At 48.8% G+C, this 14,308-nt stretch overlaps 1 protein-coding gene across 11 annotated transcripts in view; it reads left to right on the top strand.

Annotated features, from left to right (window-relative positions):
- LOC118223541 (R3H domain-containing protein 1-like) overlaps nt 1–13,315 on the top strand; it is a 47,839-nt gene extending 34,524 nt beyond the window's left edge. For 5 of the 11 annotated variants that reach the window (XM_035410216.1, XM_035410215.1, XM_035410214.1 and 2 more), the window contains 11 exons: nt 22–123; nt 1,599–1,841; nt 2,215–2,338; nt 5,505–5,617; nt 5,947–6,098; nt 7,247–7,353; nt 9,549–9,718; nt 10,202–10,346; nt 10,941–11,038; nt 11,504–11,588; nt 12,312–13,315. In XM_035410216.1, coding sequence (XP_035266107.1) covers nt 22–123; nt 1,599–1,841; nt 2,215–2,338; nt 5,505–5,617; nt 5,947–6,098; nt 7,247–7,353; nt 9,549–9,718; nt 10,202–10,346; nt 10,941–11,038; nt 11,504–11,588; nt 12,312–12,658 — 1,686 coding nt within the window. In that variant the 3' untranslated portion in view covers nt 12,659–13,315. The remainder of the gene's footprint in view (nt 1–21; nt 124–1,598; nt 1,842–2,214; nt 2,339–5,504; nt 5,618–5,946; nt 6,099–7,246; nt 7,354–9,548; nt 9,719–10,201; nt 10,347–10,940; nt 11,039–11,503; nt 11,589–12,311) is intronic. The other 6 variants (XM_035410218.1, XM_035410217.1, XM_035410223.1 and 3 more) reach the window with 6 other exon arrangements.
- Nucleotides 13,316–14,308: the final 993 nt, after the last annotated feature.

Raw genomic sequence — 14,308 nt, 5'->3', positions numbered from 1 at the left:
GTCCATCTGTTGCCTCTTCAGCCGGTTCGGCCCTTGCAGCCCACTGCGCAGCCTGTCCAGTACTCAGCCGTGTCTTACCCAGCTCAGCTGCTGCCTGTGTCTCCTAACCAGCAGTACACTGTGGTACCTATCCGCTTGTCCTTCTCACTGTCTCAGTCTCTGTCTTTCTTTCTGTGCATCTCTAAATCCCTCTCCTTCTCTATCTGTCTCTATCTCTATCTCTGTTTCTCTGTTTCTCTTTCTCTCTCTGCTCTTTGCTATCAAGCCTGTCCAGTTGCGTGTGTGTAACTGTGCTATCCAGCCGTGTGTGTGTCTGTGTGTGTGTGTGTGAAACTGCTATCCAGTCATGTGTGTGTAACTGTGCTATGCGGTTCTGTGCGTAGTGGTCCTTGGTCTTGTCTTTTAGTTTCACTCAGCCTCATCCCTCTGTTCTTTCCTCAGCCCTCAGGCTAATTTTTGTATATTAGCTCTGGATGGGCACAGGCCTTGGCTGTACTGTTTAAAGTGTGGGGAGGGGCAAGTACAGGTACCCCCCCCCCCCCCAATTCAAGCTGCTTTGTTGCCAAGGCTTTGGTAACGATCATTTTTTTTATTGTTGGTTTTTAAACAAAAATTTGTAAACGTAAATAAATTATTTTTTTTAATGTAATGGCTTAAAACATTTCGTTAAAACTCAAAAATGAAATTTGAAATATTTGACATTACAATTGGTCAGTCCCACCATGCTGATGTCCCTTTAATTTTCTATTGGAACATAATGGGCAGAATATCGGTTAACTGCAACTAGGAACGTTCTGCAGTCACTTAGCAACTGGCAGCTCCCCCAAAGTGACAGCAGTACCTAGGTTTACCACTAGATGGCCTTGCTGAAACCTATGGCAGAAAGGCTGAGCCAGTGCCTCCTCAGTTCCTGTTTGTGATTAAAAATGACAAGCAAAAAAATGGATTAGCTGCTTTTCTGCTTTGTTAGCTGTCTAGCTTCATTATGCTAAACTGCTTTGAAAGTCTTTTTCATTATTTCAATTTGCATTTCAGCAACTTTGGATTTATAATTAATGTGAAGCTATTCCTAAGTACAAGCTGAAAAAAGTTGAGGGGAATTTTTAAGCTGTTGCCTGTTTTGTCAGCAGGCTGTTTCTCCCTCCCGCTTCATTAATCAGCTTCAATTTAATTAGTCGGGTTTTTACATGTTGTCGTCTTAGCACATTGATTTATATCTTGTTCTGCTAACCTGGTTTCTGACCTCCTTCTGCCAATAAACATCCCTTCATAACTAATTAAAGATGAATTTTTAATAATTAATTTTGTACCAGATGTGAAGTTAGTGTCTATAAATAAACGTTACAGTTTTAGGCTGACGACTGAAAAAGTGGAGTGTGTTATATTGATGCTGGAAGTTGAGGAGCGGTGCTCAGGCTCGACGCTTTGGCTTAAGCTTGCGCGTGCTTGCGCTCTGTGTGTCTGGAAGTGTTAGAGCCACCGCGTTCAGACTCAACGCTTCAGCTCAAGCGAACGTTGCATGCGCTTTGTCACTGGCGCTCGTCTTTCTAGCGGACACGTCCGTTGCCTGTCAGTGATCCCGGTTTCCATGTGAACAGCAGGACAGCCTGGGCGCCCAGTTCGGTCACATGACCCTGGCCCGGCAGCCGTCCGGCGAGGGCCCCGACGCCCACGCCGCCGTGTACCCCTCCGCAGTGGTGCTCCACCCCCCCCAGCAGGGCGGCTACATGGTGGTGCCCCCGGGCCAGCCCCTCCCCGCCCCCGCCTACGCCGCCTCGGCCCCGCCCATCAGCCAGCCGGTCACGCAGCAGCAGGGCTTTGTGCAGCAGCCAATCCAGCAGGTACCACACTCAGCCCCGCCCCCCCACAGCGCACCTGTCATTTCCTGTCTGCCTGAGAGAGTGTCTGGGCTGCAATTGCTCAACTGGATACTTCCCTGCAACAATGCAAACCTCAGATCAGTCCTCTGCAAATGAGAGCTTTGCATGGCTCGGTTACTCCTAGCTCTTAAATGATTATCAGGGGGCTACGCTATATTTACAAAAAAACTGTCCATTGTTTCATGAACAAAGAATTTAACCATGTAGAGAACATTATACTATATGTAGAAGGTACATAGTCAGTTTATTACTTTACCGAGTTTATGCAAACTAGAATCACAGATAATAGCGGTGTTGAGCCAGCTTCATGCTTATTGTGCCTTTGTGCTTCTAGATGCCTCCGTGCTACTGCGCATCCGGCCAGTACCCCCACTCCTGTCAGTACCGGCCTGTCACCCCAGTGCACTACAACAGTGCTCAAAGCCAGCAGCCCATGTCCCACCCCAGCCAGCAGCCAGGTAAGCCCAGGCCCGGGAGCCCCCCTGGAGGGGCCCCACTTCTTCCCCCATACAGGGCCTCCGATTCCATCCGCTCTCTCTCCGCCCGTCGGAAAAAAGGGGGGCTCGCCTCTGAAAAGGCGGTACAGTTTGTACAGTTGCGCGCTCGCAATTAAATAAAGACGACCGCGTCTTCCTTCGGCGCCGCGTGCGTTTATTTTTAATCCCGTTTCCATGGCGCTTCGGGGGAGCCGGGATTGGTGGCTTAATGCTCCATTGTCTCAGGCGCTCCGTTGTCTCCTGCTGTCCGCCCTAATGTAGGATGGCAGTGGGGTCCCCCTCGATAAGCTTCGCGGGGGAAATTATAGAGGGCTGGTGGAACGGAGCGCGGAGTTAATCATTCTGTACACTGTGCTTATGTTTTCAGGGACCGGAATGGTAAAAACCGAACAACAATTTTACTGTCTGCACAACAGTAAAGTTCCTCCAAGCGAATCTCCAAACTCTTTTTCAACTTTTTTGCGATCGTCTCCGGTTCAGATATTAGACGCTCGAGGGCGAATTGTAAATTCCTAATAAAGAAATACTAATGTCCTCTCATCTGTACCCTAGAAATAAGGTTTGGGGGCTGGGGAAGCAGGGGGGAATGAGGGGAGATGAAGAATCTGGTGTGCCTCCTGCGGGCTCTGTTAGTATGTGTGTGTGTGCATTAATGCATGCGTACTTGCGTGTGTGTGGGGATTGCTAAGAGGGGTCGAAGGTCATGGCCTCGCAGGGTGAGGCGTGGATCTGAGTGGCAGGATGTGGGGCCGGGACACTGTCTGAGAGGACTGCCATTCTCACAGTGAACCGGTCTCTTTTCCCGCCACTGAAAACTCTCCGCCGGCCTCCGGTGGGAGGGGCCACCTCGGAACAGAAGATCCTATAACGACCTGTGAAATCCCGTACGACCTCTGTGATGTCCCGTGTCACCTCTGTGAAATCCCGTACGACCTCTGTGATGTCCCGTGTCACCTCTGTGAAATGCAGTATGATCTCTGTGAAGTACCATCTGACCTACATGAAATCCTGTAATTCCATATGAATATATATTTATTGATTGATTTATTTAATTTGTGTGTGTGTGTGCGCGCAACTCTATAGAAATATTATTGGGGAAATTCTCTAAAAAGAGAAGGTAAGATGATCATATCTGACGGATCACAAGGTTCCCCGCCTCAGCAAAGCGGCTTATATCCTCTGAAATGGAAGTCCGGCTTCTGAAGTCAAAAAAGCGGATCAGAGCCACAGGCCTGTGATGCTAACAAAAGCCGCGGAAAAAGGTGGTGTTGCGTAGGTATTTCATCCTCTCTCAAAGCGCCCGACAGGTTCGCCTCCTACAGCCGGGAGCCGAGCGGTAACGAGCGCCTTTGGGGAAAAAAACGTTCGGCGCCGGGTACGTGGCCGGGAGAGACGTCTCTCTCTCTCCCCCGCGCTCGCTCGCCCTGCCGGAGCGGGCCGCGTTTGAAGTCGTATCCGCCTAGCGCTCGGTCCGCGAGCGAGGGGCGGGCGAGAGAACGGCACTTCTAATAGCCGGCTCCTCTCATTCATGCCTGTGGGGAACCTCTGGGTGCCTTGCGCTCCGTTTGTCCCAGTTCCCCCCCCCCCCCCCCCCCCCTCCTCCTCATCTGGGCCGAGTTGATTGCAGCCAGCCCCAGCGAAAAACCTGGGGAGGGGGAGTTTTAAAAAAATAAAATAAATAAAATGTTCCCAGCACTGTCCCCCCAGGAGTGGCAAGAATTTTTCCACCGACATTCAGCCCGATAAGGTCTCCATTGTAACCGCGACACTGATGCGCTTCTCCCACCGAAGTGCTCATCTTAAATATCACTGTGGAAGCGCCAATTAGCGGCAGCATAAATCTGCTGGAAGTCCTTAACAGATTTTTTTTGTCCTTATAACACTTTTTGTTATCTGTCCTTACAGATCACTTTTGCCTCAGAAAAAATATGACACACGAATATTGAATGTGCATTAATTACATTCATTAGTTATGAGGAAATTCACTGTGTGGTTCGCTTAAATGTATGGAAATGAATCCCGGGTTGGGTGTGAGTGTTGAAAAGGAGTGGGAAGGGGCTGGTACTGGATTGCAGAGACGTGTCTGTGCTGTTCTCTATTACTATTCAGTGTCTGTACATTTTGTTTGTATATTCATCATCATGGTGACATTTTTGTGTAGTTTATTTGCAGTATGTTCATTTTATTTATTTATTTATTTTCTTACTGGATATCCATCCATTTTGCGAAGATTTTGGGTCACAAAGTACACTGATTGCTTCAGGCAAGTTACATCATGCTTAAAGGGACATTGCACTTTCTGGGTTTTTATTTGGCATTTCTGTTTTATTTTTCGTGTTTGATTATCCCCGGTGGTTCTTGTTTGCAGTCAAGGACGTTTTCATGCTTGGGGAAGTTTCTGACAGCCAATAGTATTTACATTGGATGTTTTTGGTGCCTTTGGGGGTTTGTGATCTAAAGCAAAAAAAAAATATGCTTCAGGTAATTCCAAAAAAGTTGTAGTGACCTTGTTTCCAGAGGCTGCAAAAGTGACGTAATTAATGTTATAGCATTTGTTCAGTTATAAACATCAATTTAAAACTGAAATAATATTATTTTAAAACCCAAAATGTGAACTGCCCTTTTAAAGCTATTGAACTGCTTGCAAATGCACATAAATCTAAGCAGGCCCCTTACCTAGGTCAGTTTTTATTTCTTGTTAATCCTTCACATTTATTGCATGTTTTAATTTTTTGTAGATGTCATTTTAACAAGCCAGTATTCCGTCTAAATTGTGATGCATGACATATAACATAAATGGTCTTATTGTGCCATCACAGTTACACAAATATTTCACTGCGGACCCAATGTCATTCGTGGCAGAAATGTAATTACTGATAAAAATTGAAAGTTATCAATAATTGATCATTATAATAATACTTGATGGTGTTACAATTCATGATAATGTTTTTTTTGTTCATGTGTGCTCCTTTAAGGTCATTTAAGGTCATCTGTGGTCATTTGCTCCTTTAAGGTCATTTAAGGTCATTTGTGCTCCTTATCTCCTGATGCAAATGAGTCTGGTCATCTGCATTTCGGTCGCGGTGCGGCCTTATCCGTCATCAACAACTGCACGTTTTTGTTTCAGGCTATCAGACCGTGATGCCGGGCCAGCCGCAGAGCTATCAAGGCCTGGTCGGAGTGCAGCCGGCTCCCCCTCAGAGCGTGATGGTCCAGTACCCCTCCGTGCCGTCCTATCAGGTCCGTTTCCCCCGTCTCTGCAATGCCCGTCCCGTGCGTTTCCGTCTACCCGGGTACGGGGCAAATGAAATCAAGCTGGAGTGATCTACTGCTAGTGAGCTCTGTACATGAGCGTTTGGGACTGCGCTGGATGTCTTGTGCATTTGATGTGTGCCTTTTCTGATGTGGGACTGTTTGGAAGTTTTAGATCACTACCTTTGTGCAGTTTCAGGTGAAAGTAAAGACTGTTATACCCTCCTGTATGTGTGTTGCTGCTGAAGGGTGCGGAAGTTTCCATTTTGGTGATCGTAACCCTCCCATGTACCCCGTGTGGCGCTTTGCTTCAGCAGGTGTCCGTACCACTGGGGTCCCAAGGCGTGGTCCAGCAGACGCCCCAGCAGCCAATGGTCATCCCGAATCAGTGCAGCCAGGGGTCCATGCCCGCCCCCGGCGTGCAGGTGTACTACAGTGTCATCCCACCCGGTCAACAGAACACGGTGAGGTGAGCTAACTACAGGCCCATGTCACTGCTGATGGCAGGATTTTAAATCGGTGCCGTTGGGTTTTTTTTTTTTTTTTTTTTTGGGTCTTTTCAGATGCAAGTTTCTGTAGCTTAATGCCTGTAATTAGCTATGATTAATTGCTCTGGCCTGATGAGGTTAGAAACAAACATTTAATGAATTTCCTTCCTTTTAGTCGACATTGTGTGGATGATTAAACTACAAGGGTTAATCAGCTGGCATGGACTCCATAGCTGGGGGGGGAGAAGGGTGGGGGGGGAATGAGGAGGAGGGCCTTCACTTTGCTGTTATTCTTCTGGCTGGAAGGAGAGCTGTGTTTTAGTAGGTCACTCAAGATGATTTATAACGGGAGAGATCCGGCGAGTCTTAATATAACGGCGCGGGTCCCGCGCGGCGGTATCTCTCTCTCCGCGCCATCCTTCACGCGAGGCGCGGGGCGGACGTGCGCCGCTCCCCGGAGCATTCGCCGCCTCCAGCAGCTGCTCCGCCGGTCCCCCCCCCCCCCCCCCCCCCCCCCCCCCCCCGGTCTCCCCACCGCTGCTGCCGAAACAGGCTGCAGAATTGAGTGGTCAAGCCGGAAAGAGTGCTGCCCTGTTCATTTACAACACCTGAACGCGCTGTTTTTTTTTCTTTTTTTTTTTTTTGCTTACTCTACGGTGTAATATTTTGACCGATGACTCTGCAGTTTTCCACCTGATTTAGAGTACGCGAACGCAAAATTCTGTTTTGCAGGGATATTTGAGTAGGTTCGGCTGCAGTAGTTTTTGTTTTTGCATTTGCTGTCCTTGTTGTGTCGAGCGTGTGAAATAGTCCCAGCTTGGAGACGCTGCTGTATTCGGCCGTGAGCTGGATCTTGCGTGTAACGTTGTGCGCTGCCTCTCTGGGCCTTGTGCAGGTCAATGTGGGGGCGGTGATTCAGTGTGCTGAGTTTGTGGCAGCACGTGGGACGGTGTGAGATTGCAGGTTGTGATTGTGTGTGGGGCCAGCCAGTCTGTGCTTATTTGAGTGTGCGGCTCCTTATATTTAATGACTGTATTCTTACCGATTTCTCTTCTGTGTGCGTGTGTGCACGCATGTGCGTGCGCGGGTTGGTGTGTGTGTGTGTGTGTGTATGTGTGTGTGTCCACAGCTCCTCAGTAGGATTTTTGCCACCCCCAGGGACAGAGCAGATTCAGTTCCCTCGGACCCCTCCCTCCCCCTGCGTCTCCCAGCAGTTTCCCCGGCAACAGTGTGCAGGTACGATCCCCTGCGTGGTCGCTTTCGCACAGACAGCTATCCGCACCCACAGCACAGCTACGCGCGCCATGCTAGACATTCTGCGCAGTGCTTGACTTGGGGAAAGTTTTTATATTGGAGTGTTACTGAGAGAAGAGATCATTGTGACCGGTTCATATCGCCTCACAAAACACCTTTCAGCAGCTTGTCACCCAGAAGCCTTCAGCTCATCGATTTTTATTTATTACATTTATTGTTGTTGTTTTTAATCTCTCCTCCAAATCCCTTCTCAATTCTGTCTTATCCCCCCCCCTCCCCCCCCCCCCAAATCCCCCCCTTAGGTATCTTGCCACTTTTTTTAAAACCCTGAAATTAGATCGAAAACAACAAAAGAAGGCAGAGGGTGGCTTTAAAGAAATGAGTTCTTTTGTAGTTCTTTCACAGATCAAACACTTGATTGAATTGATTCCAAGATGGCGGCAGTGCGGGGGTGGGGAGGCCACTGTATTACACGGCACCGGCTGAGGAAGAATAGGCTCGCCGACGCCTTTAGATCAACCAGTTTAATCGCGGCGCGGTTTAAGAAGCGATTTAGCCTATGCAATTTAATTATTTAATAGATTGGGGTGGTAATTAAAAAAGCAAATCCTGCCTGCTTCATTCCCCATTATGGCTGTCATTAAATAGGCTTTCCCAGGGCCCTTGGAATGTAATTTGCCTTTTTTGTGTTTCTCCAGTTAATGCGTGTCTCCTCTATCAGAAAGGTCTTGCAAACCTTTTTTTTTTTTTTTTTAGCCAGTCTTTTTTTTCCCCCCCTCCTAACTCGTCACGAAAAAACTGAAACTGCATTCAAAGCTTCAAATCAGATTTCCGTTCGGATGCCGATGGCCAAGGCATGTAGTCTGATACCGGGATTACCGAGTGAGGACGCGTTCGTAAGCTTCAGCAAATCCACAGCGTCGAGCGATCCTTTGAATGTGTTCTGACTCGGTATCCCTGCAGCGCTTTTCATCTTTTTTAAAAAATAGATAGAAGACGTGACGAAAGATGAGGCCTTAACGCTGGCCTTCGTGTTCGTGCTTTCTGTTCAAAGTCGAACGGCGGCGCGGCTAGTACCTTTAGCGGCGCGGCTAGTACCTTTAGCGGCGCGGCTAGTACCTTTAGCGCCGCGGCTAGTACCTTTAGCGCCGCGGCTAGTACCTTTAGCGGCGCGGCTAGTACCTTTAGCGGCGCGGCTAGTACCTTTAGCGCCGCGGCTAGTACCTTTAGCGCCGCGGCTAGTACCTTTAGCGCCGCGGCTAGTACCTTTAGCGCCGCGGCTAGTACCTTTAGCGCCACGGCTAGTACCTTTAGCACCGCGGCTAGTACCTTTAGCGCCGCAGGTGGCGGGGAGGCTCGTTGCGTTCGCTTGTTTCAAATATGGGCGGAAGCGGTAAAACTCGCGCAAGATGGGACGCGCCACAGCCCCGCCCCGCCGACGCGCGTTCCATCGCCCTTGAAATGCCCCCCCCGCACGCACCTTTATCAGCGAAACCGGATGAAGCATCTTGTCATTTTATTATCCGGGAAAAAAATAATTATAACGGAGGGAAGACCTTTCAGCGAGTAGCAATAATGAGGTCGCGGGGAGGTCTGCGGGTGCGCTAACCTTCGTTGTTGGGCAAACGCGTTTAATTGGATGCCTTGCGGATGGAATTTGTAATATGATTAAGTATTTAGGCTCGGCCCGTCCTTGGGACGCGTGCCCGGTGTCCAAACGCTGATGATTAATGCGGAAGTCGACGCGCCCCCTTTGTTCAAATACCAAATTTAATTAATTGCGAGGCGTTACGCCCAAGGCAGCCTGCGGCTTTTCAAATGGGCATTATTAAATGGTCAAGAACCCGTAAACAAAAAGCAAAACGATGACATTTTGTTTGTTTGATTGCCGGAGAGGAGAGAAGGGGATGTTAATGAAGGAACGAGAAGGGAGAATAAACTAATCAAAGGAAACACGCACCAAATTGATTTCATATTCCTGGCGCGCCTCCAAGTGTTTGTCTGGCTTTTGTGCGGAGGGCCGCGTATGAATAAACATGCCGTCTTATCGGCGTCTGGAGAACGCCGCGCCTCCGGGCCTCGCCGTTTTCCGCCCCGTTGACTCCCGGGTGCGTTCGCTGTGAAGCGGCATGCTGGGACGGGGGGGCGTGACTCGGTGCGGTCTCTGCGTCCCGCAGGTGTCCCCCCTCCCCCGGCGGGCGGGATGGTCATGATGCAGCTGACGTTGCCCTCGGCCCCCCAGACCCCCGCTCACTCGCCCACCCAGTGGAAGCAACATAAATACTACAGCCTGGACCACCAGAGGGGCCAGAAGTTCACAGAGCCCCCCGCCCTCGATACCTCACAGGTAGGGGGCCGGCCTCAGGGCTGTGTGTGTGATGGTAGTAAAATGGCTCCTGTGTTTGATTCCCTATCTCTGTCACTGAAAATACCAGTCATAATTAGTATCTGTAACTGGTATATTCTAAATGGTGTTTATAGTGCATTGAAAATGTGACCAGTAAGAGGTCATTATTCAGGTCTGTTTAAAATTTGGATCTTGTACAGTTAAAAATAAGAAAACAGAAAGGTCTCGATCCCCAAAAAACCAGAACCTGAATTCCCTAATAAAAACAGAAACTGAGATAAAAAGTCCCCTGTGGGATGAAGGAAACAGTTAGGCTGACTGCTCTGGAACACTTAGCTGAGTTCAATGAGAAACCTGAAGCAACAGGTTACCATTGGTTGTAGTTGAAGTGTATACTGTACTGTAGTATGAACCTATATAGGGCCACAAATGAAACGTAGCTGCACTGAAAGGCCTGCTCTCTCCCCTCCCCTCCCCCCACAGAGCAGTTTGCAGCTGGGCAGCCCCGTTACCTCCCCCACCCAGTCGCTCACCCCGGCCCATCTGACCAACGCAAAGAACATCCGACCTGGCCTCGCCCCCGTCTCCATCCTGCCCCACTTCCACAGAACCTTCGTCCCCGGACAAGGTGAGCAGAGGAGCGTGCTTCCAACTGACCCAACTGTCCAGCCACTCAACTGTCCAACCAACCCAACTGTCCAAACAACCCAACTGCCAACCACACAACCACAAAACTATCCAACCATCCAACCACCAAACTGTCCAACCACCCAAGCATCCAACCACCAAACTGTCCAACCACCCAAGCATCCAACCACAGAGCTGTCCAAGCATCCAACCATTTCAATAAGTTTCATTGTTGAAACTTTGATTGATTCTTGTTATTCCAGCAAGGAAAATTGGCCCATGAGAGATTTTCCTGTTTGTTATTTTGTCGACAGGCACCTGCTAAGTGTGAAGTGACTCATTATGTTTAGCGCATTCCCTTCTCACCCATGAATGTTTGAGCGTGTAAAATTTTGTCCATTTGGTTTAATGATCTGAAACTTGAGCACAGTTAACCTGCTCCGGTGCTTTAGTGATACTTATACACCCACTTGTCTGAGGATGTTGTCAGCCAGGTCTGGCATAATGGCTTATATTACTCAGGTGAAGTCACTCTGGACCAGACTGTCTGCTTAATGAATAATGTATTGTATTTTTTGATTCTCTCCAAACCCAGGCGACGCGCGGTACCGTTTGTTGGGGCAGCCCCTTCAGTACACCCCTCCCATCCGCCCCCCAGTGCTCCACGGCCCCCACGTGGTCCCCGGTCACCAGGTGAGTCCCCGCGTCTGGATTGGTGGGCTAAGATACGAAGCGGCGAGTCTCGGCTGCAGAGGGCGACCCCGGAATACAGGGGTCGGGCTGTGAGGCGTTCAGTGAAGGTTTGAGCGGTCGGTACTTTGTCAAAGCGAAGCTTTTTAAGAGTCGCGGCGGTGGGTGACGCAGCGGGCCGCAGTGGGTAGTTCATCTTCAGGAGCGGGCGTCGCCCCAGGACCCCGCGTCTCCAGCTTTCGGCTGCGTCCGAACGAGGAACCGGAGGAGCCTGAATGAATTGTCATTGCGAAGCTATCGCGGTTGTCTGCTTTTTTTTTTTTTTCTGTCTGCGATGCGGGAGCCGAGCGGGAAGCCGCGCTCAGCCTCTGAGAAGGAGAGGGGGAGAGCACGTCGGCCACGTACGGCCGCGCCGCCCGAGAGCCGCCGCCCGCCCGCCGTCTGACTGTCGGCTTACTTCCCCTCCAGGGTCCCGCAGGAACCGCGCACGGGGGCAGAAGCAGGAAGCCGGCGAGAAAGACGCTGTCGACAGATCTCACTGCAGCCGAGGCAGGTAATTGCTCACTTCACTCAGCTGTACAAGTTTGAATTTCAGCTGTCATACAGAATTTAATTAGAAGACATGCTGTGCATATAAAAGAATAAATGGCACAACAGGGAGGTCATCAGCCTGAAATGCCATATATTCTTGTGCGTGCGCTGAAACGGATAAGTTTATATTTCTTATACCATGGCTACAACTAAAATGCTGCCTAAATATTATAAAAAATAATATTTATAAAATAAATAAATAAATAAAAAATAAAGACCGTATTTAATACTTTTAATAAAGTCCAAACCTAAAACCATTATGTACATCACTATCAGCAGTCAATAACATGAGAAAAGAGGAAAGACATTTAACAATGAAAAACGAAGTACACTGGATTCACTTCAGCTACCGGTTTTGTGAAGTGCTGTAGCGACTCTGTCATTCACTTAGGAGTTTTTTCGGTCACAGCAGCGACATTTCACACCTAGGAGATGAGAGGGGGTGGGGTTATAGTGCTGGGACCAGGATGGGTCAGAATCCAGAGCGATGCCCTGACATTTGCAGAACCAGGACTGTATTACACCAGGTGCGTTGAGAGATTACCATGTGACCAAAATGGCAGAAACGTCAGCTCACCGGGTGGTTTAGGCCCCTGTTACAGTGCGGGCGGTGTTCACAATCTGTCTGTTTGAAGGTGTGTTACGCAGGTGACTGCGCTCAAGTGTGAGCTCTCTCCCCGTTTAGTTAACGGAAGAGTCCTGGAAGTGACCGACCTGCCGGAGGGGATCAGCCGCGCGGAGGCGGACGCTGTCCTCCGGGGACTGTGCAAGCTCGGCGCCACCATCAGGTGGCTGCCGGACCGTCAGCCGCGCCCGCCCTGCGGGGCCGGGGCCGGCGAGGCGAACTCCGGCTGCCCGAAGCCGCCGCCGCCCGACCCGGCCTCGGCCTACACCGTCCTCGCCGCCTTCCCCTCCCCCTACGCCGCGCAGGGCGCCCTTCTCCGACACAGCGGCTCCCCCGCCGCCTTCAGACTCCGAACTAGTAAGAGCCACTGCGACGCTCACAGCCTGGAGAGGGCCAGCTCCCAGTAGGGGGCGCCGCTGCCGCGGCCCTCGGCTGGCGAGGTCGCCAAAACCGCCGCCTCTGCCGCCACCGGTCTCTTCCCGTCACGTTCACTCCCCACTTCCTCTTTCTCACTAAACTGGCTTTATTTCATGGGTTTTTCACTTGAAGTCTTGGAGATTTCTGTTGTCTTGGTAATGTTCCAGCGATATGAAAAATGAAAGTACATAAAAGCTTCCCGTGCGAGTATGAAAAAATACAAAGTTCCAAACATAAATACCAGCATCTGAGTTCCCTGGAACACATCAAAAATCCAATGTACTTTTTTTTTTTTTATAGTTCTGTTTTATATTTAGAAAATCTTGTCAGACCCTAAACTTGGTTGTACAGCTGAGCTGTTTCCCCCACCCACAATTTCTTGGTTTCTGACCTGGCTTAGTTTTTACCTTCAGAATGCACCAGATGAGATCCAAATGGTTGGTGCCGGGCATTTTGCCAGCTGCTTAGAATTAATGTGATTGGTCCGCCTAGGGGAGCCACAAGCTGCTGAATTGGGTCTCTCGTTGTGCCTTGTGTCAGAAATCTGCAGTATTGTTCTCCAAAATCCCAAAGGACCCCTGTAACATCCCAGGTGTGACCTCTGTAAAAAGAAAAGAACACAATTCCTCCCCCCCCCCCCCCCCCCCCCCCCCCCCCGCCGCCGCCTTGTAAATATTTTATACATCAGCAAAATAATCCAATCGGTTCTCACGGTGAATGTATTGCTCGTAAAAGGCGTCCTTAAGAAAGCAGTGTTTTTCGATCCAATATTCCTGATTTTAAACTTTGTTTAAAAGTCAAGAAAATAGACATATCTCCTGGATAGTATGTTTTAGTCAGTCTCGGGTGTCTCCCCTACCCTCCAGTTCTCAGTCCCAGTTTGTTCTCACGGCCCCTCATTCTAAATCTTTTATTAGATGTTTTAAAATCATACCTTGTTAAATGGGAGCTAGAAAAAGGCAGTTTGCATATTTATATTTAAGTGAATACCGATCGTTTCCTTGACCACCACCCCCCACGGCTGTACAATGTTTGCTGGCACAAGTGAGTTTTTATTTGCAAAACCAATAAATGTTTACACAAAATTGTGCTTTGACCATATCTGCAGATTTGTTCCCTTTTCCGGGAAGCCTCTTGAGATTGTCGCCTGTTCTGCACCTGTCTGACACCTATGGAAAACTGTTGTGTGATGTCATACTGACAATTAAAATATTTTTTTAAAGATTATGGAATACTTGTCATGTCCATGTCCATAATTAACATTTTGAAAATTGTGGATGAGAATTGTGGATTTGTGCTGGTTATTTCAACTTATGATAATTTTTTTTTCATTTTACTTTTTCCAGTTATAAAGTCTGTCTTAATCATTATTGAAACGTTTATTGAAACTCAAGACTACCATCATTCACAAAAGTTCTCCCAGAGTTTGCAGTATATTTAGCCTTATGGAGGTTTTAATGGTCCAAAACAATTTAAGATTCATGGTCTATTTCTGTAGGGTCTCATCCGAAGAAGCATATTTGTACACAGTACGTTAAACATCAACGTTCTAACCAAAGGATAATTAACACATAATTAATTCTGACAGTGAACATGGCCGTGAAATTGAGGTCTTGGAAGTGTGGAGAATCTGTCTTCCC

This window comes from Anguilla anguilla, chromosome 3 (assembly GCF_013347855.1).
Source record: "Anguilla anguilla isolate fAngAng1 chromosome 3, fAngAng1.pri, whole genome shotgun sequence".
NCBI lineage: Eukaryota > Metazoa > Chordata > Actinopteri > Anguilliformes > Anguillidae > Anguilla > Anguilla anguilla.
This window is presented reverse-complemented; position numbering and strand designations above follow the sequence as displayed.